At 38.6% G+C, this 24,197-nt stretch overlaps 1 protein-coding gene across 1 annotated transcript; it reads right to left on the bottom strand.

Annotated features, from left to right (window-relative positions):
- Positions 1-12,558: 12,558 nt before the first annotated feature.
- LOC121399719 (kelch domain-containing protein 8A-like) lies at positions 12,559-17,920 on the bottom strand. Its single transcript, XM_041581267.1, has 6 exons — positions 17,445-17,920; positions 16,968-17,132; positions 16,132-16,310; positions 15,088-15,223; positions 13,561-13,662; positions 12,559-12,804 (listed from the first exon to the last, which is right to left on the bottom strand). Exons 1-6 carry the CDS (start codon positions 17,806-17,808, stop codon positions 12,611-12,613), a joined length of 1,140 nt encoding a protein of 379 aa, XP_041437201.1. The 5' UTR covers positions 17,809-17,920; the 3' UTR covers positions 12,559-12,610.
- Between the last annotated feature and the right edge of the window lie 6,277 nt (positions 17,921-24,197).

The following is a 24,197-nucleotide window of genomic DNA, read 5'->3' as shown; positions in this document are numbered from 1 at the left end:
CACTGCCCAGAATTAGACAACTTGTAATCTACAAAACCCCTAGATGCTTCTCAGCTTGCCAAAGTGCATAACCTTGTATTTACCAACATTGAACCTCATTTTCCAGTTTGCTGCCCAGTTTTCCAACTTAGTCAAATCAGTCTGCAAAGTGGCAGCATCCTGCATGGAACTTATAGCACAATTTAGTATCATCTGCAAAAATAGAAACAGTACTTTCAATACCCTCCTCCAGGTCATTAATAAACACATTGAAAATCAAAGGACCTAGTACAGAGCCCTGTGGTACTCCACTAACAACACTGGTCCAATTAGAACATGTTCCATTTACCACCACTCTTTGTAGTCTATCTAGGCTACAATTACTATGTTCCAGGCCAAAATTCCTTAATGTAAGCAGTAACCTTCTGTGTGGCACTGTATTGAATGCTTTATCAAAGTAAGTAAATCACATCCACTCCCATCCCAGAATCGAGGTCCATGCTCACCTTCTCATAAAAAGAAATTAAGCTAGTCTGGCAAGATCTATTACGCATAAAACCATGCTGTCACAGACTCATAGTATTATGATTTGCTATCTTATCCTTTATTAACCCTTCCAAAAGCTTTCCTACCACAGACGTCAGACTAACTGGCCTATAGTTTTGAGGCTGAGAACGGGATTACTTTTTGAATAGTGGCACCACATTAGCAAATCTCCAGTGTCTCAGCACCATGTCAAACCTCCATGAATATTGAAAAATTAAGTAAAGAGGTTTGGCAATAACAGAGCTAAGCTTGCTAAGTACCCTGGGATGAATACTATCTGGCCCAGACCTTTGTTTATCTTAACATGTTCTAGTCTCTTTTTGAATTAATGATGCATGGTGTAAACCATGCATCATTAGTTGTATTACTAGAATTGGGACTATTAAGAAGGAAACCTTCATTAAATGGTTCCTCATTTGTGTAGACAGACGAAAAATATGATTTCAGAATCTCAGCTTTTTTTTGTTTTCATCAACCAGCTGACCCCCCTCTGATATTAACTGTCCCCCCCTTCCTGCTTCAATTTTTTTACTATTTACATATTTAAAAAATAATTTAGGATTGCTTGCTGCAATATCCTTTTCTTATTGATTTTAGCTTGCTTTTTTGCATGATTTATTGGCCTCCTTGTACCTTATAAATTATTCAGCTGTCCCAACTAACTTAAAAGCTTTAAAAGCACATCTTTTCTTACCCACCTCAACACCAACACTTTTATTAAACCAAAAAGGTTTTGCTTTGCAACGATGATCCTTGCTTACAAGGGGAATATATTGACATGTATATTTATTAAGCAGCATTTTAAAGACTTCCCATTTTTGTTCCGTGTTTAAACTTGTGAAAACCATTTCCCACTTTATATGTTGCAGAGATGCCCTTATACTGTCAAAGTTTGCATGTCTAAAATTTAGGGGGTTATTTACTAAACTCTGAATGCATTTTAATTTGTGATATTTTTTATAAAATTGGACTCTTGGATTGGAATTCTTTGGAATTTATAAAACCCTGAGGATGGAAAAGTCTAAATCAGAAAACCCGGCATCTCAGACATGTCGAGAGTTGCATATAAGTTAATGAGAAAAGTCCCAATGATTTTTTCATGTGCGCTGTGTTTTGGCAATACCCCAAAGTTTTCAAAATTACGGTCAAATATCGGAGTTATTGGGTGAAAAATCTGAAAAAAATCATGAAAATCGGATGAAAAATCCGTAAAAATCATGAAAATCTTATTTTTTTCCTGCAAACCAAATTTTCTGGAAAATGTAATAATATATAAGTGTAAAAAACCTGAGCAGATTTGATCAGAGTTTGTAGCAGAAAATATTAAATTAAATTCGGACTTTGATAAATAACCCCCTTAGTGTTTTTAGTGTTTTAGTTACTCCCTTATAGAATTGCCTCTGCGACAGAATCTCAAAGGTGACCATGTTATGATCACTAATTCCTAAATGCTCACCCACACAAATGTAGTAGGTTCTTGAAGAATAAAAAAATTGTCATTCAGCGTATTTACAAAGCTACTAGCTTTTCTGTCTTGGCAACCCCATTACCCCAGTCAATGTCTGGATAATTGAAGTCACCCAGAGTAATAACTTGACCTAGTTGTGAAGCTGCTTCTATTTGCAAAAGTAGCTGGGCTTCATACTCGTCACTTGTACGAGGTGGTTTATAGCATACACCAATGATAATTTTCTTTGTAACCTTTTGCTCAGTCAAAATCTCTACCCAGAGGGATTCCACACCCTTACTAGTGCCAGCAGGATCTTAACATGTACTGTATGGCCACCTTAAGAGAAATAGTACCCATATAATTAAAGCAATCAAGGGTGGAATTCATTCTGAATTAAATAGATAATGGCATGTATAAATGCAAATCTCCTTCCCACATTAAACAGCTTCCATTCATGGAATAAGCTAATAGTATTAACTCCTCTCTTAGACTCATCTTGATTATTCCCTCTCACTTCCTTAAAAAAAGTGTCATAAAAAGCACAATATTCCATGTTCATTTCTCTACAATGATGACTTTTTCTCAGAATTACACTATCATTGCATTTGACACTAAGTTCAAGTAATAGATTAATATAGGCAAAATTCTTGCTCTTGTATTTAATTATCAACCAGATGGGAGTGCCATTGACGTATACACTCTACATATGAATACATCTGTTTTGTACTAACATATACCTTGTTTGTCACAAGCTGCGTGGAAGGGTTCTATCCTAATCCACTTCTGGTGTTTCTGCATTCAGCTTAGGATCAGACAACCGCAGCAGTATTTCTACCCAAGGCAATGCTACTTGGCCCGATGCCCTGCCAGATGTGCTTCCCACCCACCCTGGCCACTTCTTCGTCTGCACACATCCATTTCCCCCACAAGCTTGCTTGGTACACAATGCCACTGCTTCCATCTCTCCATTCAGCTTGAAGCTCTTCATTCATGCATGTGCCTTGGATAATTAAACCTAGTTCCAGCCCTGCAGACATAAAAAGCCATCAATAATACAGAGGGCTATACAATTTCCACAATCACATGGCTGTCAACTTAAGGTGGCCATACTCAAGCCAATATAGGGCCTTCCTATGGATGTCCCAGACTGATATCTTGGTGAAAATTGGCTAGATATTAGTCATTGTGATGTAATCATTGGGCCCTAGGGAAAAGAGCCACTCGTTTTGCGACCTCGCAATCTGTTCATTTGGCAGTGCAGGGAGTAGGGCCTTAAAGATATGCCTAGTACTGTGCACTGATTTAGATAGCTATGTCTCGCTATCTTTCTCATCTACTTTTGCCCTATCCAGCCAACTAAAAAGGGCATTGGTAGATTTTCAGTACGCCAACTGCAACCTGATAGGATCACCGGATGGCCTGTGAAAATTGACTACGCATCCCAGAGGAAAATTAAGTTTCATGGGGTTGGGCATTGCAATAAAAACTGGCCTAAAGTTTCATGAGACTATACTGTACTATATCCTTGAGTTTGTTTCTTGTGAATTCTTCATATACTGTTATCTAAATAATTTTTTTTTTGTTTATATTATGTGCTTTGTTACTGTAAGTACAATAATAATTATGGTTGTGTAAATAATGGTGATGGAAGGTATTGTGTTTTTAATCTGTAGTCAGTTCAAGCAAATAGGAGCAGTAGCACACCTGGTCTCTCAGAATCCTCACCGGTGCTTGGGGTTAAAGGAGGACGGCACCTCCAACCAATGACCAATAAGATGAAAACTCCAGCACACGAATGCTTAAGGGTTCAAAACCCGTGTTTATTGTCAATGCCAAACAGGAAACAACGTTTCGGGGGCGTAGGGGTACGCCCCCGAAACGTTGTTTCCTGTTTGGCATTGACAATAAACACGGGTTTTGAACCCTTAAGCATTCGTGTGCTGGAGTTTTCATCTTATTTAATCTGTAGTCAGCCATCAGTTATATCCACATGTTCACACTGGTTTCAGATAAAATGATGACAATAGCTGAGAAGCCTTGGGAAATTATATAGATTATTTGCGATATTATGATACACAGATGGGGAAATTGGAGTGCTTACTGCCATGGAATAATTTTTATAGAAGTAGCATGTACATTTGCTAGAGAAGCAATACCCTTCATAGATTACCAGTGAGCTCATGGGTCAAAGCATCAAAGACAGCTGCTGAAAAAGCCACTGAATATGCAGAGATTAAGTGCAAGAAGGTCACATAATTCCTGAGTGAGCAAAAGGTCTGGGCGTGTCATGGTGTCTCCCAGTCTACTTGGTGACCTTTTATAAATGTAACAGTCCAGATCTATATATATAGACATTGCAAGCAAACCTGGGGCACTGCAAGCCTGTTTTGCAGACTTGTTTTGCTTCCAATAAGGATTCACTCTATCTTAGTTTGGATCAAGTATAAGATACTGTTTTATTATTACAGAGAAAAAATAAATCATTTTTTAAAATTTGGATTATTTGGATAAAATAGAGTATATGGGAGACAGTCATTCTGTAATTCGGAGCTTTCTGGATAATGGGTTTCCGGATAAAAGGATCCCATACCTTTGCCCGGTTTTTATTAGCTAACATTAAACAAATAAACTGTTACCTATTAACAGCTGGTGGAAAATTGTAAATTTTTCCTGGCAATTATAGGCCTGGAAGTTTGAATGACATTAAGAGCAGTAATCAGCATAGCTTTATGATGGATAGGTCATGTTAAACAAACATTTTGACTGCTTTTTATGATGAGGTAAGTAAGAAATGGGGGTAGCAGTAGATGTTATCTATTTGATTTTTGCCAAAATGATACTAAGTTAAGGTCTGTTGGTCTATCATGTAAATCAAGCAAAATTAACTTTACTTACATTGTATAAATTATTTGAATCTTAATTCCATCAGTCTGAGAATTCATAATTATAGCATTTGAATCTTAATTCCATCAGTCTGGGAATTCATAATTATAGCAAGCAGGCAGGAGCCATTGTGTGGACACTGTTGTTAAGGCAAACCTTGTATCATCTCAAAATCTTGTTTGTGCACCAGAATGGGGGACCTGATCTCCATCCCCATACCGTAGCTACACAATTAAATAGGAAAGAGAGAGAGGGGGTATTAGGGGAGGGCAGTGACATCTAGTAAGCGCTGAATGGAAAGTGAAAGCAATTGTTTTCCCCCCCTCTATGCATAGGCATAGAGGAGGGGCAGGCAATATTTAATTGACAGCTGAGATTTTTAAATGAGTTTAATGAGCCATAATGAATGCTTTAATAAAAAAAAAGAATTTGGATTTCATGTTTAATTTGAAAAGGACTTTTATTATACAGTTTTTTATGTCTGGGTGACATGTCCACTTTAATAATGTTGTTAATAGGAAACTGGCTAAATGATTGTTTACAGAAGGTGGTTTTTAATAGTACATTCTCTACCTAGAGTAGGGTTCTTATTGGGGTCCCACCAGGGGTGTAACAAGAGCGTGCCAGTCCCCCTGCCAGATTTTTAGAGGGCCTCTATACAACCCCCCTCAGACAAGAGCATGTCAATTAAAAGAAATAGAAAGTGTCAGGAAAGGGGATTTGAGCGCTATAGAGGAAACAGACACCACGTTCCCCCGCAGAGTCTGCTTCCTCTATAGTTACACCACTGGGTCTCACAGTATTCTGTATTGGGTCAGCTTTTATTTAATTTGTCGATAAATGACTTAGAGAAAGGTATTGAAAGTTATGTATCAGTGTTTGCACATGACACAAAAATATGCATCCTAATTAATGCCATTTAGGATGTTGCATCCTTGCAGCAGGACCTTGACAAACTGGATGGCAGTTGAGAATGAATGTTGATAAATGTAAGATTATGCATCTGGATGTAAAAATATGCGTGACTTATACCCTTAATGGGACTGTGCAGAACGAATCCATAATGAAGAAGGACTGTGAGGTCCAGGTAGATAATAAAATTGGCAGACGTAATCAATGCTAGTCAGCATCTGCAATGGCAAACAAGTTCTTGAGCTTTATTAAAAGGGGAATATATTTGCTGGAGGAGAGGGCCATTCTTCCACTTTACAAAGCCCTGGTAAGGCCCCATTTAAAACATGCTGTGCAGTTTTGGTTAAAAAGAGGCCAAAGATGGTCAACTAACCTGGTAACGGGCATGGAAAGTCTCAGTTTTGAAAATAGACTGACCAAGTTTGTTTACACTGGAGAAGAGGCTCTTAAGGGGAGATATAAATATGTATAAATATATAGAGACCATATAATATGCTCACTTATGTTTTTTTTCCCGGTAGGTCCTTACATCCATTCTGATTAGAAGAAAGGAGGTTCCATAAAAATATTTGGGAAGGATTTTTTTTATAGTGAGAGCCGTGAAGTTGTAGAATTCTCTACCGAAGTGATTGTATTGGCAGATATATTTGATAGCTTCAAGAAGGGTTTGGATGGCTTTTTAGCAAGTGAGTAAATAGAGGGTTATTAAAAATAGCTTGGTACCAAGTTTATCCAGGAACTGGTTCTATTGTTATCTTGGAATCAGGAAGGAGTTTTTTCCCCTCTGAGGCAAATTCAAGAGGCTTTAGACGGGTTTTCTTGCCTTTCTCTAGCAGGCAGGTTTTATATAGACATAAAAGTTTGAACTTGATGGATGGGTGTTTATTTTCAGCATAACTAACTGTGTAACTATCTATATAGTATTCAGTTATTTGGAAACTGAGATTGGAGTGCATGTCTGTGTTGAAAATGGAAAAAAGTATTTCATTGAGTTTATGTTTTAGGACAGCAAAATCAAGGAGGCTCTTACCACCAATAATTTCCCTTGTGTATTTAATCTTGTGGTTCGCCCATAGTTGGAGACCTGGTATAATTTCCAAGTGTGGTCGTTTGTGGTTGTGTCAAAGTGGAGCATTACATGACCAATAGCCTTCTTGTCTAGAGAAACTGTTTAGGGCTATGGTTGCCTCAGTTTTTTTTTACTCTTCTCTGATTGACATGCAATTTGGCCAATTGCGGTCCGCCACATTGTAGCCCCTCCCTTTGACTGCACTGGCCCTTCAATAACAATAAATCATTGTTCCTCCACCCAACAGCACCTACTCTGCCCCCCATATGGACAGTGTCAATGAAAGATGGCAACCCTATTTAGGGCTGAGTTACATGTCAATACAATTTTAATCATGGCTCTGGAGTAGCTGCATTTGTGTCCTCTGTATAGTAGATTAAGTATTTTTGTTACTTTTAACTTCAAGATAGAACAGCTGCCTGAAAATATATGATAGAATCTGATGGAAAGCTGCATCACCAGATGGTTGGCACCTAAGCAGAGCATTGTGAGGAAGTCCTGGAATAATCATTCTTACCAGCCTGGGAGTCTTCGGTATGTTCAGGCAGCTCTGTTATGTGATAATTGTAACAATAGTTTTTCATGATTATTTATCACTCAGCAACCTTGTATTACACACTGGGAATGTCACTGTTTTTTTAATCCCATTTCAGCAATATCTATAATATACCAGGGTGTTTGCAGGGCTCAAATTATGTTGCATAGCAATTCACCTTCAGAATTGATGTAATTTGCTTTCTTTACTTGCTAATACAGTAGCGATGCTTCTTACAGAGGATGTAAAGGCAAAAAAAGAAAATCAAATTTTTACTTTCTTTAATAAAAAAGAAATCTATCGCTAATATACTTTAATTTAAAAAAGTATGTACTGTTTTTATAAACCTCACTGTATGCAGAAAAATTCCACCTTCGTTTTACTTGCTCTGACAGCTGCAGATAGGAAACTTCAGATGGTCCCTAACTGCTCTGCAGGGAAACGATCATACTTTCAAACGGTAGGGGGAAGCCCCCACCTAGGGTTGCCACCTTTTCTTATATTTTTTACCGGCTGGTGGGGGGGCCAGGAACAAAAGGGGCGGGTCATGACATAAAAAGGGGCAGGGAAGGGATTGCTGAAGACGGAGAAAAAAAGCTGAGTTTACAGGGGATTGGGGGCAGGCCGAGGTGTCTTTTTTGAATGGTATTACAAATTTACTGGCTGCTACATTGCCGGTAAATTTGTAATACCGGCCCCGGTCTTGGCAGGTGTAAATACTGGCAGGGTGGCAACCCTACCCCCACTTTACTTTCCTGACCTGAACATCGGATCAGCCTCTTTCTTTCTCCTGACAACTTCCTTGACTACTTGGTGGTCAGAATGGTCGACAACTGACAAGCAGGTGGCAATATTGTAACAAAATTCATTCATAATAACAGTACATGTATCCCCTAATCTTGGAATTAAAGAAAAATAAATAATGAATGTACAATGCAAAAGTGCTTAGAATAGCACCCTCATCAATATTACATTCACTTATTTTAAATGTTTACTTATCCTTTAAAGGCAACAAATTTGTAACATTGCAAGCCAATTCCTGGTCACTAGATGGCAGGCCAGACTGTGTTACACAACCGCCCATCAGCTCTTCAATGTTGATATCTTTGATAGGATTGCAGTTCAGGAGAACACTCAGATCGAACAATCCATAGCCTCTGTACATCTTATCAAGTGTTTATTCATCAAAGGAAGTGGTAATCGTTATAAAGCAGAAATATTTTCAGACATTACATACATAGTTAAATAGTTAAATTGGGTTGAAAAAAGACAAAGTCCATCAAGTTCAACCCCTCCAAATGAAAACCCAGCATCCATACATACACCCATCCCTACTTTTAATTAAATTCTATATACCCATACCTATACTAACTATAGAGCTTAGTATGACAATAGCCTTTGATATTATGTCTGTCCAAAAAATCATCCAAGCCATTCTTAAAGGCATTAACTGAATCAGCCATCACAACATCACCCGGCAGTGCATTCCACAACCTCACTGTCCTGACTGTGAAGAACCCCCTACATTGCTTCAAATGAAAGTTCTTTTCTTCTAGTCTAAAGGGGTGGCCTCTGGTACGGTGATCCACTTTATGGGTAAAAAGGTCCCCTGCCATTTGTCTATAATGTCCTCTAATGTACTTGTAAAGTGTAATCATGTCCCCTCGCAAGCGCCTTTTTTCCAGAGAACCCCAACCTTGACAGTCTACCCTCATAATTTAAGTCTTCCATCCCTCTAACCAATTTAGTTGCATGTCTCTGCACTCTCTCCAGCTTATCCCTCTTAAGGACTGGAGTCCAAAACTGAACTGCATACTCCAGATGAGGCCTTATCAGGGACCTATAAAGAGGCATAATTATGTTTTCATCCCTTGAGTTAATGCCCTTTTTTATGCAAGACAGAACTTTATTTGCTTTAGTAGCCACAGAATGACACTGCGCAGAATTAGACAACGTGTTATCTACAAAGACCCCTAGATCCTTCTCATTTAAGGAAACTCCCAACACACTGCCATTTAGTCTATAACTTGCATTTATATTATTTTTGCCAAAGTGCATAACCTTGCATTTATCAACATTGAACTTCATTTTCCAGTTTGCTGCCCAGTTTTCCAGTTTAGACAAATCACTCTGCAAAGTGGCAGCATCCTGCATGGAACCTATAGTTCTGCACAATTTAGTATCGTCTGCAAAAATAGAAACAGTACTTTCAATGCCCACCTCCAGGTCATTAATTGTTTTACATCTGATTGCAATTAAAACACTGTCTCTGCTTTGCTGTCATTGGCATCATTTTATTAGTAGGAAGCAAGGTGGGAGAAAGAACAGCTAAAACATCATTCTTTTGGGACCTAAATATAGTTTTATAGTAAATATAGTGGGACAAGTGGATTAATCACGCAAACACAAGCTGCTGTTTAAATACACAGTGACACACACTCATATTTTATTACCTGCTGAGATCCATGTAATTATACTGGGAAGATGTATTCAGATCCACTGGCTTATTTAAATACTGATTTATAGTAACCTTTGCTTATCTTTAACTCTTTTGTTTTCAAGTTTTCTTTAGAAAAAGGAAGAAAAATAGTGCACCATATGGTCTAATTATATCAGTAAGGAGTAAGAATTTATAAACATATTTCTATTGACCTGTAACACATTTTATGTTATTGTTGCCCTGGACAGTGCTGGACTGGGGTGTCCAGGGCTGCCACCTCAAAGGACCCACAGCCATTGCAAGTCCCAACACCATAGTTAAATCTCTGCATTCTTTCCTGCGGATTAATATCGTTCCTATGGACTGGTGCCCAAAACTGCACTGTACTATCCCAAGCTGAGTTAATACCAGGAATCTATTAAAGGCAAATAATATTCTCAATAATTCTAAGCAAATAATGTCCCAAAATACACTTCCATTGACTGTATATCTAACCGTTAAGTTATTTGGCCCAAAATGCATAACCTTACAATAATTAAACTGCAACCTGCATGGCCACAAAACACACAAAAAAATAGAAACCTTCTGCATGGAACCTATTGTTTTGCACAATTTAGATGCATCAGCAAACAAAAAGACAGTACTTGCAATGCCAGCCTTAAGGTCATGTATAAATATTAATATGTATCAATATGTTTTAGCAAACAGTAGATCATATGCACTGCAACCCCAAAGGTCTAGGTTTCTGCTCACCTTCAATTAATCTAGCAGGATTTATATTGGCATATACTGATGGTGTTGTGAAATGTACTCCAATATCTTATTGCCCCATGTCACAAAGTTGTCTCTGTTTGAAGTGCTAATTAAATATTTATGTAATATTTGTTTTGTTATGTGTTATTTGCCCTCTGAAACAGTTCTACAGGACAGGGTCATCCTTTCTACTATGTCTCTTACAACACTGCATGTAATATATGATTATTTATTTATTAATTAAATTATTAACTAATTATAGTGTTTGTCCTCCATGTGTGTATCTTTCTATACTGTAAAATTATACAGTGCTGTGTATCTAGAGCTAGCCATAGACGTGCAGATATACCTTCAATAATGAACGATCGTGTGGTGCAATCTCTCGACCTGCCACTGACCATTCAGATCAAATAAAGTAATAAAAGAACAAATCATAAGATGTTCTGCCTCTAACAGCAATCGTGCAAATGTTATGTTCAACAGAAGCACGAAAAAAGTTGGGACACTCCAACACGGTTCGAAAATCGTACGAATCGTGCGTCTATGGCCAGCTTCAGTAGTGCTTTATAAATAAATTTATACATACATGCACATATACATGTAGGAAGTTATTTATCAAAAGTCGAGTTGTTTTTTTCCATTAAAAATTCAAGTTTTCAGGGTACTTTTCAGTCAAAACTCAAATTTGCAGGTTAAAATAAAAAGTAAAAAAATGAGAATTTTTTTAAAAATAGCTTGAAAAGAAAATTCACCATCTAAAACCTGTCCAGGTCATGTAGAAGAAAGTGGTAGAGGTCCCTTAAACCTTTTGAAGATGTTTGTAGCCTTCATGATGTTCCAGTTTTTTTCTGCGGGTTTCACCTGGAAACTCGATCAATTCAAATATTTAAGTTTTTCGCCCCGACTACACCGATTCGGTTTCTTACATTAGCATTTTTTATTAAATTAGAAACCATTCCAGGTGTGAGTTAATTCACAAAGCTCTAAAATTCAGCCTTTGATAAATAATCCCCTTATTGCCAGCAACAGTCATATTTTATATGAGGATGATTTTTATCCTGTAATGTCTAGATAGTCATGAATGACAAATGATTACATGTTTATCTCATCTACAGTATTAAAAACATTGTATTATATGGCATTGTATATTTCGATGATATTGTATATTTCTGCCCTGGACTCCACAAGCACATGTTCCATACTGGGAAAAGAGAACAGTAATTACAAATGAGGTATCATACATTTGCTCCTGTAAATTTATGCAGATTCATACCATTCTTGCATATGAACACTCCTCTGTATTGCTTTGCTAGATACTAAAGACGATACCTCCCTTGTATTATACTGTATAAGCATGTTGTTTTGTTCTGACACAAATCCAGCCATCTGTAAACACATTGAGCCTTGATCATTTGCAACCATAAATACTGCGCCATTGTTCCTGCAATATAAACACACTACTCCAGTTCTCTGCATACATATTTACTATATTGATTCTATCATTCATGCAGTACTTTATGTTTTTATACTGACTGCCCCTAGGGTATAATGTTGTGATCCTATCTACTCAATTCATGCCATCTAATTACAGAACATTTTATATTTTTTATATAGTTTGCTGATATTGCACACCCATATGCACATACACCAAGTATACAAAGCTTTTCTATATTGTACACACACACATAAACTACCATGACAATGTTTGCTCACCAATGCTGCTGCACACTTATGTAAATTTCATCATGATCCTTCCATGGTCCTTCCATTGCTGAGTAATATAAATACAGTTTAAACAAAATGTGCATGGGTATGCATTGCTGGGAAGAATGTAAACAGCAACTCTCTAAATGTTATATCTAAGAATTATGTGCATTACATTTTAGCAGGCCTAGAATATCCTCTTTGATACCCTGCACAGATACAAAGACATTTTTCATTTATGAGTTCCTGCTCATAAACACCAAGCCTGCTATACAGTAATACACTACTCAGTTTATAACAGTATAGATTTAGATATGAAAACAAATATCCAAAACAGTTTCAGGACTCTACCAAACTTAGCATTTCTACAGCAGAACTGGGACCCTGATTGACCCCACCAATTGCATACAGTCTGTTTTTCAGGACAATGTTAGCACAAGCACAACGTGGAGTAGGCATGGGACTTATAGTCTCCCATCGGCTCTTCACAGGATGAAAGACTTCTGCTGTCTCCAGGACTGAGGGCTGGTTACCTGTGTGCCACAAAATATTAAAGAACTGGTAATTAACATAAGACATAATTCTGTTCACTGCAGCCTGGATTGACTACTAATTAAGCAGGTTGCATGGAAAACTGCTATGTGGCTGAGTGAGGTGGCTAAACCTCAGCCTTTTTACAAGATTGCTGTAGATAACTTGTAGCAAGCTAAAAAAAGACTGCACCCATTGGTGCAGGGCATCCCATGGAAGGTTGTGAGGCATACTCCATAGCAAAATATAGAACCTATTTCTAGCCCAGTGGTTATCAAACCTTTTCAGTCCCCTTGATAGTCCATCCTCTGGCCAGGACTCAGGACCCTTAAAGGTCCTAAAGTTGGGCATAGGCCCCCTTTAGCCCCGTCTTTAGTGAATTCAAAATTTACTTAGTTGTTTGAATCTGCATTTATTTTGGTTAATAATACATTGTTATGCATTAAACCAGTATTTGTATTTGCCATTGTGTTTAACTTACTGGCTCTGTATACTTAGGTGGTTACCCCCTGTACATATCTGACGACAGCCCTGAATAGATAAATAAAAACTTTAAGGTGATAATGTCCCACAAGAACTTAGCCTTAAATCAGAAAACACAAAATTTTTTAGAAGCAAGTAAAAATAAATCCACTGCTTCCCAGACTAACAAGAAGTACCTATTCAGCAAAGCTGGCAAATGATTCTCATTATACAACAACTCTTTGCTAAAGAACGGCTAGTTAGACACAATAATCAAGAAATGAACATGTCTTTACCGAGGCCACCAGCCACAACAACTCTTCCATGAATTGAACCTGCAACAAAATCAGCCCTTCTTTTTCTTAGAAAGCAAGATCGCTCAGTCTTCATCCAGCCCCCTGAAAATAACAGAAAAGATAAAATATATTTTATGTTTGTTTGAATTTTCTGTGACATTGATTCACAAGCAAAAACAAAACAAATTTTTTTTCTTTTAGGAGGTCACACAGTTTTATATATGCAGCATGTAAACACAGTATTCAGTGATGCAAAAGTAGAGACAGTGAATTCTGTATTATTTTCTGGGGAAACTTATGGTAAAATTAATCACACATAATTGTTAAAGGGGATAGTCACATTCATTACTGTTTCTGCACTATAATCCATTTTTTTATATTTTATTTTGACATGGGGCTAGACATGTCGTAAGTTCCCAGGTGGCAGGTGCCCCCAGTCATGTGACTTATGCTCTGATAAACTTCAGTCACCTTTTACTGCTGCATTGCAAGTTGGATGATATCACCCCCTCCCTTTCTTACCTACTAGCCTATCAACAGAACAATGGGAAGGTAACCAAATAATAGCTCACGGAGACCTGCTTTGGTAAAAATGCTCCCATGTCCCAGATATGAGAAAAGAGTATATATTAGAATAGCATTCAACAGTAAAAATGCAAGTCCCACGTTGACTCCTCCAGTTACATTAGTTATTTTCCGTTTTTTTCATATTTGGAAAAAACGTGAGAATACTCAAATATGGGTTTTCAAAAAATCTGACTCCCTATATTCCCAGTAAATAAAGTGATTATTTAAGGTTTGGATAATTTTTTTATTTTTTTCAGTTGGTGCAATTTTTTTTTCAAATTTGAATATACAAAGTGGGGTTCAGATTCCAACTGGTCATCCAAATATTTTGAAAAGAATTAGTATGTGCTTGAATCCACAAAATATGGATTCAGTGCATCCCTACCAATTAACGGACAATCAATGAACCTCCTATTGCCTTACAGGCAGCTCACCACCAGGACAATGTGAATCCACTTTGACTGTTAGCATGTTGCAACAAATGCCCACCTAATACATTTGCTTTAATGACTGACTTGTTTAGTAGATCTTCATGTGTTTCTGTTGCCAATAACAGCTCCTATTTTATTAACTGCATTGCAATTTTACCACCATACCGTATTTTATAATAATGCTATGCCATCTTTATCTATCTTTTACATACATAAAACATTGGGGCTCATTTATCAACACTGGGCAAATTTGCCCATGGGCAGTTACCTATAGCAACCAATCAGTGATTAGCTTGTTAAAGCCATCTGCAAGTAGAACAATGAATGCAGCAATCTAATTGGTTGCCATGGGTTACTGCCAAAGGGCAAATTTGCCTAGTGCTGATAAATGACCCATTGTGCTTTGACAACATGGAGTAAACGAAAATATAGACAAAAAAGAGAAACTAGTAAGTTGCAGAAATGAAATAGGAAAAAATGCAACTTGGTCCTACTTAATTCATTTCACCATTTACAAGTCTGAACCAACCTTGCTCCATTTCGAATATATCCACTGTCTTGGTGAATTTTGGTCGGCGGTAGGTACCCCCTTGGCGCAGGCCTCCAAGGCTGTACAGAGAACCCTCACTGAGCACATACCGTATGTACTCGTGTATAAGCCGAGTTTTTCAGCACCCTAAATGTGCTGAAAAACTCTACCTCGGCTTATACGCGGGTCAGTATGTGAAAGGCTGCAAAACAAAAGGCTGCGCTTAGGAGCTCCTGCGTGCTCTCACTCACCCCCATCCTGGCAAAAGTCTGCCTCTCTGACTGCTTCAGTGCGTCATCAGGAAGCGCCTCCCGGCTTTACACTGGCCCGCAGTAGCACCCTGGAACATCCACAGCTTTTCTTTTCTGCTGTCCGACTTTTTTTTCCAACAGCTCAACTGGTGCTCGGCTCCGTTCCTCCCTTGTCACATTCCTGCAGCCGGATCAGATTACTCCGGCTGTGACAAGGAGAAAGCAGCACGAAGGGAACAGGAGTGATAGTGTGCGATCGGACTTGAAAAGCAGGAAGGGAGGGGGAGGGAGATCGAGCAGACTTGTGCAGCACAAAGGGAAAGAGATTGAGCGGACTTGAACAGCAGGAAGGGGAGGTTGAGCAGCACTGCATAACGGAAGAGAGGGAGGACTTGAGCAGCACAGCACGAAGGGAGGGCTTGAGGAGCATGGAAGAAGGGGAGAGATGCCTTAGCAATTCCCTGGGATTGTTTCTCTGCCTGGCTGCATGCTGTGTGTGTGGTGGGATTTCATCTGGAGCTGGGACAGACTGTGGAGGTGAGTGTGTGCAGAGTAGAACTTGCTGCAACTTTCCTGTCACTTTTGGTCTGGCCACACAACTATGTTCAACCTTAGTCTCTCCAGCCCTCCTTCAGCTTCAGCCCCCCCACTGTTCTCAGTTCACTGGCTTCTAGTTCACTGGCTTGTAGTTCGCTGGCACCTGCACACAGTCGGGATCAGGAGTGTGTGTTCTACTGAATATGTCCTAAAATGCATTTCTCCCCCTAGGCTTATACAAGAGTCAATAAGTTTTCCCAGTTTTTGTAGGTAAAATTAGGTACCTCGGCTTATACTCGGGTCTGCTTATAGACGGGTATATACGGTATCTGGAGTATGCCCTCTTATTGGGAATGCTTGGAAATTTAGTCCAGGTGCGTGTCTCAATGTCAAATACTTCAAAGGCATTAACTGCATATTTGGCCTGTCTTCCCCCTGTGAGAATAAATGCATCAGTGAGAGACAGCTTGAATCATTACTGCCATTGGCAGAGGTACTAAGTGAAACAATTGTACAATCTGCGACATATCTCTGAACTGTCCTACAGAATTTAAAATGAAATCTGTCAGAAAAAGGAAGTTACATATTAATAATTGATAATACATATATTTAATTGATAATACATATATTGTTTCTATTTGTAGATTGTTACATAAAAAGTACTAGAAATATAAACCTTTCAATTACCAAAAACTTATGAGAATCATAAATATCCAGTTTTTATATTAAATATTTATAATATATATTGAAATTATAAACATGCTAAGCAACTAAACCAAGGATGAATTAAAACATGACAAAACCCACAACCCTTTCTGAATAATCCACATACTGTATGAAATGCACTGCGCAGTAAAGTTACAAGCTATACAGTTTTATACAGTCCTATGTTACATTTCAGCTGTGTGTCCATTCTCAAAGCATAGATTTATATCTTGATGGAAATGTAATTAATTTCAACTTAAACTACTACGTATAATAAAGAAATTTAAACGTAATAGATGGCTGGGGAGCACGGAGAGAATGGATGCCACTGCAGATGTGAAATTTGCTCTCTAAGGGTTATAAAACACTGAGAATAATAAAACTTACCCAAAACATAAATCTTTGTCCCACACAGAAAGGAGGTGGCACCATATCTAGGTGTAGGCATTGGAGTAAAATGAACCCAAATATCTTTCAGCATATCATACTGCTGTAAGAAACAATGTGGTCGTAGATCTGAACCCATCCCACCAGCTGCATACACCCTGCAATCTTGGACAAGACAAAAGAGGCTCTCTTATTTATGTTCTCTATTTCCCAGAGACACAATGAAAAAGACCCAAAACATAAACAACATTGAAAGTCACACTGCAAAGGAAGATTTGTGTTTCATGGAAGGGGTGTGAATTGTGAACCTTCTTACTGGAGCGTGACAATAAAACACTGTACATAATCAGGCATAGTTGTAGTTTTGCTGTTCTTTGGAAAAAGTGACAGCTCTTCTGCAGTCTGCCCAAACTGACATAGGGAGAAGGAAAAAAAATATATATTTTTTTCTGCACAAACTGACATAGGGACCTTTACCTCTAACAGTGACAGATATTCCCATGGCAGGTTCACGAAAAGAACTCTTCTTCTTCCATTTTCCTTCGTCAATGTTGTATGTTAGTGGGGTTTGGTTCTCTCCAACTCCCCCCACTACCATGATTCTTTTGCCCAGGGCTACCACTGCAACTCCAACACGAGATGATGGCATTGGTTCTAGGCTGCTCCACCGGTTGGCTTCTGGAGAAAATACCTCAAAAGTATTCATTGGGTTTCCTGCATCATCACAGCCTCCAACAGCAAACATTTTACCCCCAGTTTCTACTATGGAGCAGTACACACGTGGGCTTTGTAGTGGTGCCAATGTTTGCCAGTAGAAGTCTTTGGTGCATGGCAGCTCCATGCTGGATCATAGAGGCACAATAAATTCATTAGAGGATTGCCATCTGTGGGAAAAATAAAATGGAAAATAACTGTGAGAGAAACAGTTACTAAAAATATATATATACAGTCATATGAAAAAGTTTTGGAACCCCTCTTAATTCTTTGGAGTTTTGTTTATCATTGGCTGAGCTTTCAAAGTAGCAACTTCCTTTTAACCCTTTCCCTGCCAGCTGTTTTGTCCTAGATGCGAACATCTACTGCCAAGCAGTTTTTAGATATTTTTCACTCTTTCACTTTAAGGGCCTTTCCTGGGGTGGTCTTTTAGTTTACCCAGGAAAACAATATATTGTTTTTTTCAGGACAACCTGAACTTTCACAATATGTAATTCTACTTCTGTAAAAAAATATAGGCTTCTAAGTATCTAATAAAATGAAAAAAATCATGTTTCACGAAGAACAATCACATATATCAGAAACATCATTTATTTTATGTACGAGAACACAGCCGATTTAGAAAGGTCTATGTCTCCTGAACGCGGCAATACCAAATATATATAGTTTTATGGAGATTTCTCACTTGTATAGCTCAAAATCTACAAGCAGTACACAACCAAATTTCCAAAGCAACGCTCCCCAAACGGCATACTTCTGATTTCAAGGCCAAACATTCCGCTAACAGTAGGTCTACCCTAGAAAACTACCCATTACTAGAAAGAACAGATTCTGGTGAACCAAAAATGGGTAAAAATATCTTTGTACTCCAAACTACCAAGTTGCAATTGTTTCCTAAAGTTATAATGCTTTATAGAAATTGGTGAATTTTTTGAAAAATGACCTTAAAGCTTCCACTCTACAGCAACATATCTCCCACACATCATTAGGTATCAATGTAAAACACCCCAAATATGAAATCCTGGGGTCCACTGAACAGTTTGATGCCCAATATGTATAGGTGTACCCAAGCACGTGGCATAGGGGGCCCCAAAAGGAAGACCCCACATTTGTTCTGTCATTTCAGATACTGCAAAATCAACACATTTACATAGTTTTAGGGGGCGGCAAAGGTAGAAAAAAGTAAGTTCACCCCAGAAAACCATATATTTTCAGAAAGTACACATTCTCACGAATCCAAATTGGGTATGCATGTCTTTCTAATCCAAAGTACCAAGCCGCAAACCATTCCTAAATTTGGTGATTTTGGTGATATTTCCAAAAATCACCTCAAAATTTCCACCATGCAGCATCGTATTTCCCACATACTTTTAGGTATCAAGATAAATCACCCCAAATATGAAAGCCTAGGGTCCTCTGAACAGTTTGATGCCCAAAATGTAAAAAGGACGTTCACCCCAGAAAACCATATATTTTCGGAAACTACACATTCCTCTGAATCCAAATTGGGTATGCATGTCTTTTTACACAAAAGTACCAAGCGGCAAACCATTCCTAAATTTGGTGATTTTGGCGACATTTCCAAAAATCACCTAAAAATTTCTACCCTGCAGCATCCTATTACACACATACTTTTAGGTTTCAAGAGAAATCACCCAAAATATGAAAGCCTAGGGTCCTCTGAACAGTTTGATGCCCAATATGTATAGGTGTACCCAAGCACGTGGCATACAGGGGCCCCAAAATGAAGACCCCCATATGGTCTGTCATTTTAGGTACTGCAAAATCAACACATTTACATCGTTTTGGGGGGGGGCAAAAGTATAAAAAAGTAAGTTCACCCAAGAAAACCATATATTTTCGGAAAGTACACATTCCCCTGAATCCAAATTGGGTATGCATATCTTTCTACGCCAAAGTACCAAGCCGCAAACCATTCCTAAATTTGGTGATTTTGGTGACATTTCCAAAAGTCACCTCAAAATTTCTACCCTGCAGCATTGTATTACCCACATACTTTTAGGTATCAAGAGAAATCACCCCAAATATGAAAGCCTAGGTCCTCTGAACAGTTTGATGCCCAATATGTATAGGTGTACCCAAGCACGTGGCATACAGGGGCCCCAAAAAGAAGTCCCCCATATGGTCTGTCATTTTAGGTACTGCAAAATCAACACATTTACATCGTTTTGGGGGGGGGGGGGCAAAAGTAGAAAAAAGTACGTTCACTCCAGAAAACCATATATTTTCGGAAAGTACACATTGCCACAAATCTAAATTGGGTATGCATGTCTTTGTGCTACAAAGTACCAAGCCGCAAACCATTCCTAAATTTGGTGGTTTTGGTGACATTTCCAAAAGTCACCTCAAAATTTCTACCCTGCAGCATCGTATTACCCACATACTTTTAGGTATCAAGAGAAATCACCCCAAATATGAAAGCCTGGGGTCCTCTGAACAGTTTGATGCCCAATATGTATAGGTGTACTGAAGCACGTGGCTTATACGGGCCCCAAAAAGAAGACCCCCATTTTTTCTGTCATTTCAGATACTTCAAAATCAACACATTTATATAGATTTGGGGGTGGCAAAGGTAGAAAAAAGTACGTTCACCCCAGAAAACCATATATTTTCGGAAAGTACACATTCCCCTGAATCCAAATTGGGTATGCATGTCTTTCTACTCCAAAGTACCAAGCCGCAAACCATTCCTAAATTTGGTGATTTTGGTGACATTTCCAAAAATCACTTCAAAATTTCTACCTTGCAGCATCGTATTACACACATACTTTTAGGTATCATGACAAATCACCCCAAATATGAAAGCCTGGGGTCCTCTGAACAGTTTTATGCCAAATATGTATAGGTGTACCCAAGCACGTGGCATATATCGGCCCTAAAATGAAGACCCCCCCCTTATATGGTCTGTCATTTCAGGTACTGCAAAATCAACACATTTACATCGTTTTGGGGGGGCAAAGGTAGAAAAAAAATAAGTTCACCCCAAAAAACATATATTTTTGGAAAGTACACATTGACACGAATCTAAATTGGGTATGCATGTCTTTGTACTACAAAGTACCAAGCCACAAACCATTCCTGAATTTGGTGATTTTGGGGACATTTTCAAAAAGGACTTCAAAATTTCTAACCTGCAGCATCGTATTATCCACATACTTTTAGGTATCAAGACAAATCACCCCAAATATGAAAGCCTAGGGTCCTCTGAACAGTTTGATGCCCAAAATGTATAGGTGTACCCAAGCACGTGGCATATAGGGGCCCCAAAATGAAGACCCCCATATGGTCTGTCATTTCAGGTACTGCAAAATCAACACATTTACATTGTTTTTGGGGGGGGCAAAGGTAGAAAAAAGTAAGTTCACCCCAGAAAACCATATATTTTCGGAAAGTACACATTCTCACGAATCCAAATTGGGTATGCATGTCTTTCTACTCCAAAGTACCAAGCCGCAAACCATTCCTAAATTTGGTGATTTTGGTGATATTTCCAAAAATCACCTCAAAATTTCCACCATGCAGCATCGTATTTCCCACATAATTTTAGGTATCAAGATAAATCACCCCAAATATGAAAGCCTAGGGTCCTCTGAACAGTTTGATGCCCAAAATGTATAGGTGTACCCAAGCACGTGGCATACAGGGGCCCCAAAAGGAAGACCCATATGGTCTGTCATTTCAGATACTGCAAAATCAACACATTTACATTGTTTTGAGGGGGGGCAAATGTAGAAAAAAGTAAGTTCACCCCAGAAAACCATATATTTTCGGAAAGTACACATTACCACGAATCTAAATTGGGTATGCATGTCTTTGTACTCCAAAGTACCAAGCCGCAAACCATTCCTAAATTTGGTGATTTTGGTGACGTTTCCAAAAATGACTTCAAAATTTCTACCCTGCAGCATCGTATTACCCACATACTTTTAGGTATCAAGAGAAATCACCCCAAATATGAACAGTTTGATGCCCAATATGTATAGGTGTACCCAAGCACGTGGCATATAGGGCCCCCAAAAGGAAGACCCCTGTATGGTTTGTCATTTCAGGTACTGCAAAATCAACACATATACATAGTTTTGGGGGGGAGCAAAGGTAGAAAAAGGCACATTCACCCCAGAAAACTATATATTTTCGGAAAAGTACACATTCCCGCGAATCCAAATTGGGTATGCATGTCTTTGTACTCCAAAGTACCAAGTTGCAAGCCTTTCCTAAATTTGGCGATAAAAGCAACAGTTTTTACATTTTTGAAATTGCCTAAAAATATTGCAATTACCCGCATTTATCTCACCCAATTTTTTGCATACAATTGTAAAACACCTTAAATATTGATGCCAAGGGTCTACTGAACAGTTTGATGCCCAATATGCATTGATATACCAAGGCAGCTGGCATGTGCGGACCCCAAATGAAAATAGTGCATATGATTTTTCTCCGCTGCCGATTCGCCTTCTGTGAACATAGACCCTTGACTTCATATTATGTGCCTCAAGACCCTCCTAACAGCAAAGACCCCCCAAAACCATATGTTTTTGGAAAGTACACATTCTGACGAATCCAACAAAGATAAAGACGTCTTTCTACACCAAACTACCAAACTGCAAAGCTTTTCTAAACGTAGAGGTTTTTACAACATTTCTGAAAATCGCCTAAAATTTTTGCAGTTTGCAGCATTTATCGCACACAATGTTTTACGTATAAAGAAAAATCACCCTAAATATGGACGTCAGAGGTCTACTTAATAGTTTGATGCCCAATATGCAAAGATTTACCAAAGTATGTGGCGTGTATGGACCCCAAATGAAAAACATGCATATGAATTTTCACGCTAGCCAACTAAGCTGCAGAAAAGCGAGCCCCAACTGTGCGTTATGTGCCGTAAGACCCACAAAATGTAAAAAGACCCCCAGAAAACGATATATTTTTGGAAAGCATATATTCTGGCAAATCAAACTAAGTAAAATAAATCTTTCCATACCAAAGTACCAAACAGCAAAACAATACTAAAAATTCATAAGGAACAATAATGCAGGGATAAAATTGCAATAAAACCACAAAAATAGCGTAAATCAATGAAATAACAAAATACTTGATCCGACAGCGTAATTAGTGGCCGAAATCGATTATCCAATAGTCACGCTGTCAAAATAACATGTTTTTAGGCAAAACAAACGGTACAATGAATAAGTGTGCAAATACATGTAATTAAGTGTAAATAAGTGTAAATAAAGTGTAAATAAGTGTACAAAATTGACCAAGTGTGCTAAAATAAAAAAATAAAATTTTTTACTAAAATGTTTGTGTAAGTGTATAAATGTACTGTAGGTATGTTTAAGTGCAGGTAAGTGTGTAAAAAAACGTGCACTTACCGTTTTTGTAGCAGGAGGATCGCTGGAACCGATGGAGGCAGCCAGAACAGCGTGTCTGCAGAGTTACTGCGCAGCAGGAAGTGTGTGGGCGGCTGTGCAGGAAGGAAGAGGTGAGTATGACGCAGCAGCGCTATTTCCAGCGCATTTGCGACTTTGAAGTCGGATCTGCGACAATCGTGTCGCAGATCCGACTCGACAGCCAACCAGCCTTGTTGCCCAGGGGGCTGTCAACTCTTCTGACTCTCTGGGGAGGCGGCATAAGCCGCCGATGCAGAGAGTAGGGCTCAGCTGCAGGAGAACGTACATGGTACGTTCTTGGCAGCCTGAGCCCTGAACCGCCAGCACGTACGCCGTACATGCTTGGCGGTTAAAGGGTTAATATATAACATGCCTTATGGAAACAGTAGTATTTCAGCAGTAACATAGTAAGTTAGGTTGAAAAAATACACACATTTTTTTAACCTGCCTAACTGCCAGTTGTTCCAGAGGAAGGCAAAAAACCCCATCTGAAGCCTCTCCAATTTGCCTCAGAGGGGGAAAAATTCCCCCCCTGACTCCAAAATGGCTAGACTAGTCCCTGGATCAACTTGTACTATGAGCTATCTTCCATAACCCTGTATTCCCTCACTTGCTAAAAAGCCTTCCAACCCCTTCTTAACGCTATCTAATATATCAGTCTGTACAACTGATTCAGGGAGAGAATTCCACATCATCACAGCTCTCACTGTAAAAAAAAAAACTCTTCCCAATATTTAGGCATAACCTCTTTTCTACTAAACAGAATGGGTGACCTCGTGTCAGCTGGGAAGACCTACTGGTAAATAAAGCATTAGAGAGATTATTATATAATCCCCTTATCACCCCTTAAACGCCTCTTCTCCAGCGTGAACCAACTTGGCCAGTCTTTCTTTATAGCTAAGATTTTCCATATCTTTTATCAGCTTAGTTGCTCTTCTCTGTACCCTCTCTAATACAATAATATCCTGTTTGAGTGATGGAGACCAAAACTGTACGGCATATTCTAGATGGGTCCTTACCAGTGCTTTATAAAGTGGAAGAATGACCGCTTCCTGCCGTGAATCTATGCCCCTTTTAATACAGCTCAACACCTTATTTGCCCTTG

Source organism: Xenopus laevis, chromosome 2L, assembly GCF_017654675.1.
Source record: "Xenopus laevis strain J_2021 chromosome 2L, Xenopus_laevis_v10.1, whole genome shotgun sequence".
Taxonomy (NCBI): domain Eukaryota; kingdom Metazoa; phylum Chordata; class Amphibia; order Anura; family Pipidae; genus Xenopus; species Xenopus laevis.
The sequence above is the reverse complement of the archived record's forward strand: the minus strand, read 5'-3'. Positions and strand labels throughout refer to the sequence as shown.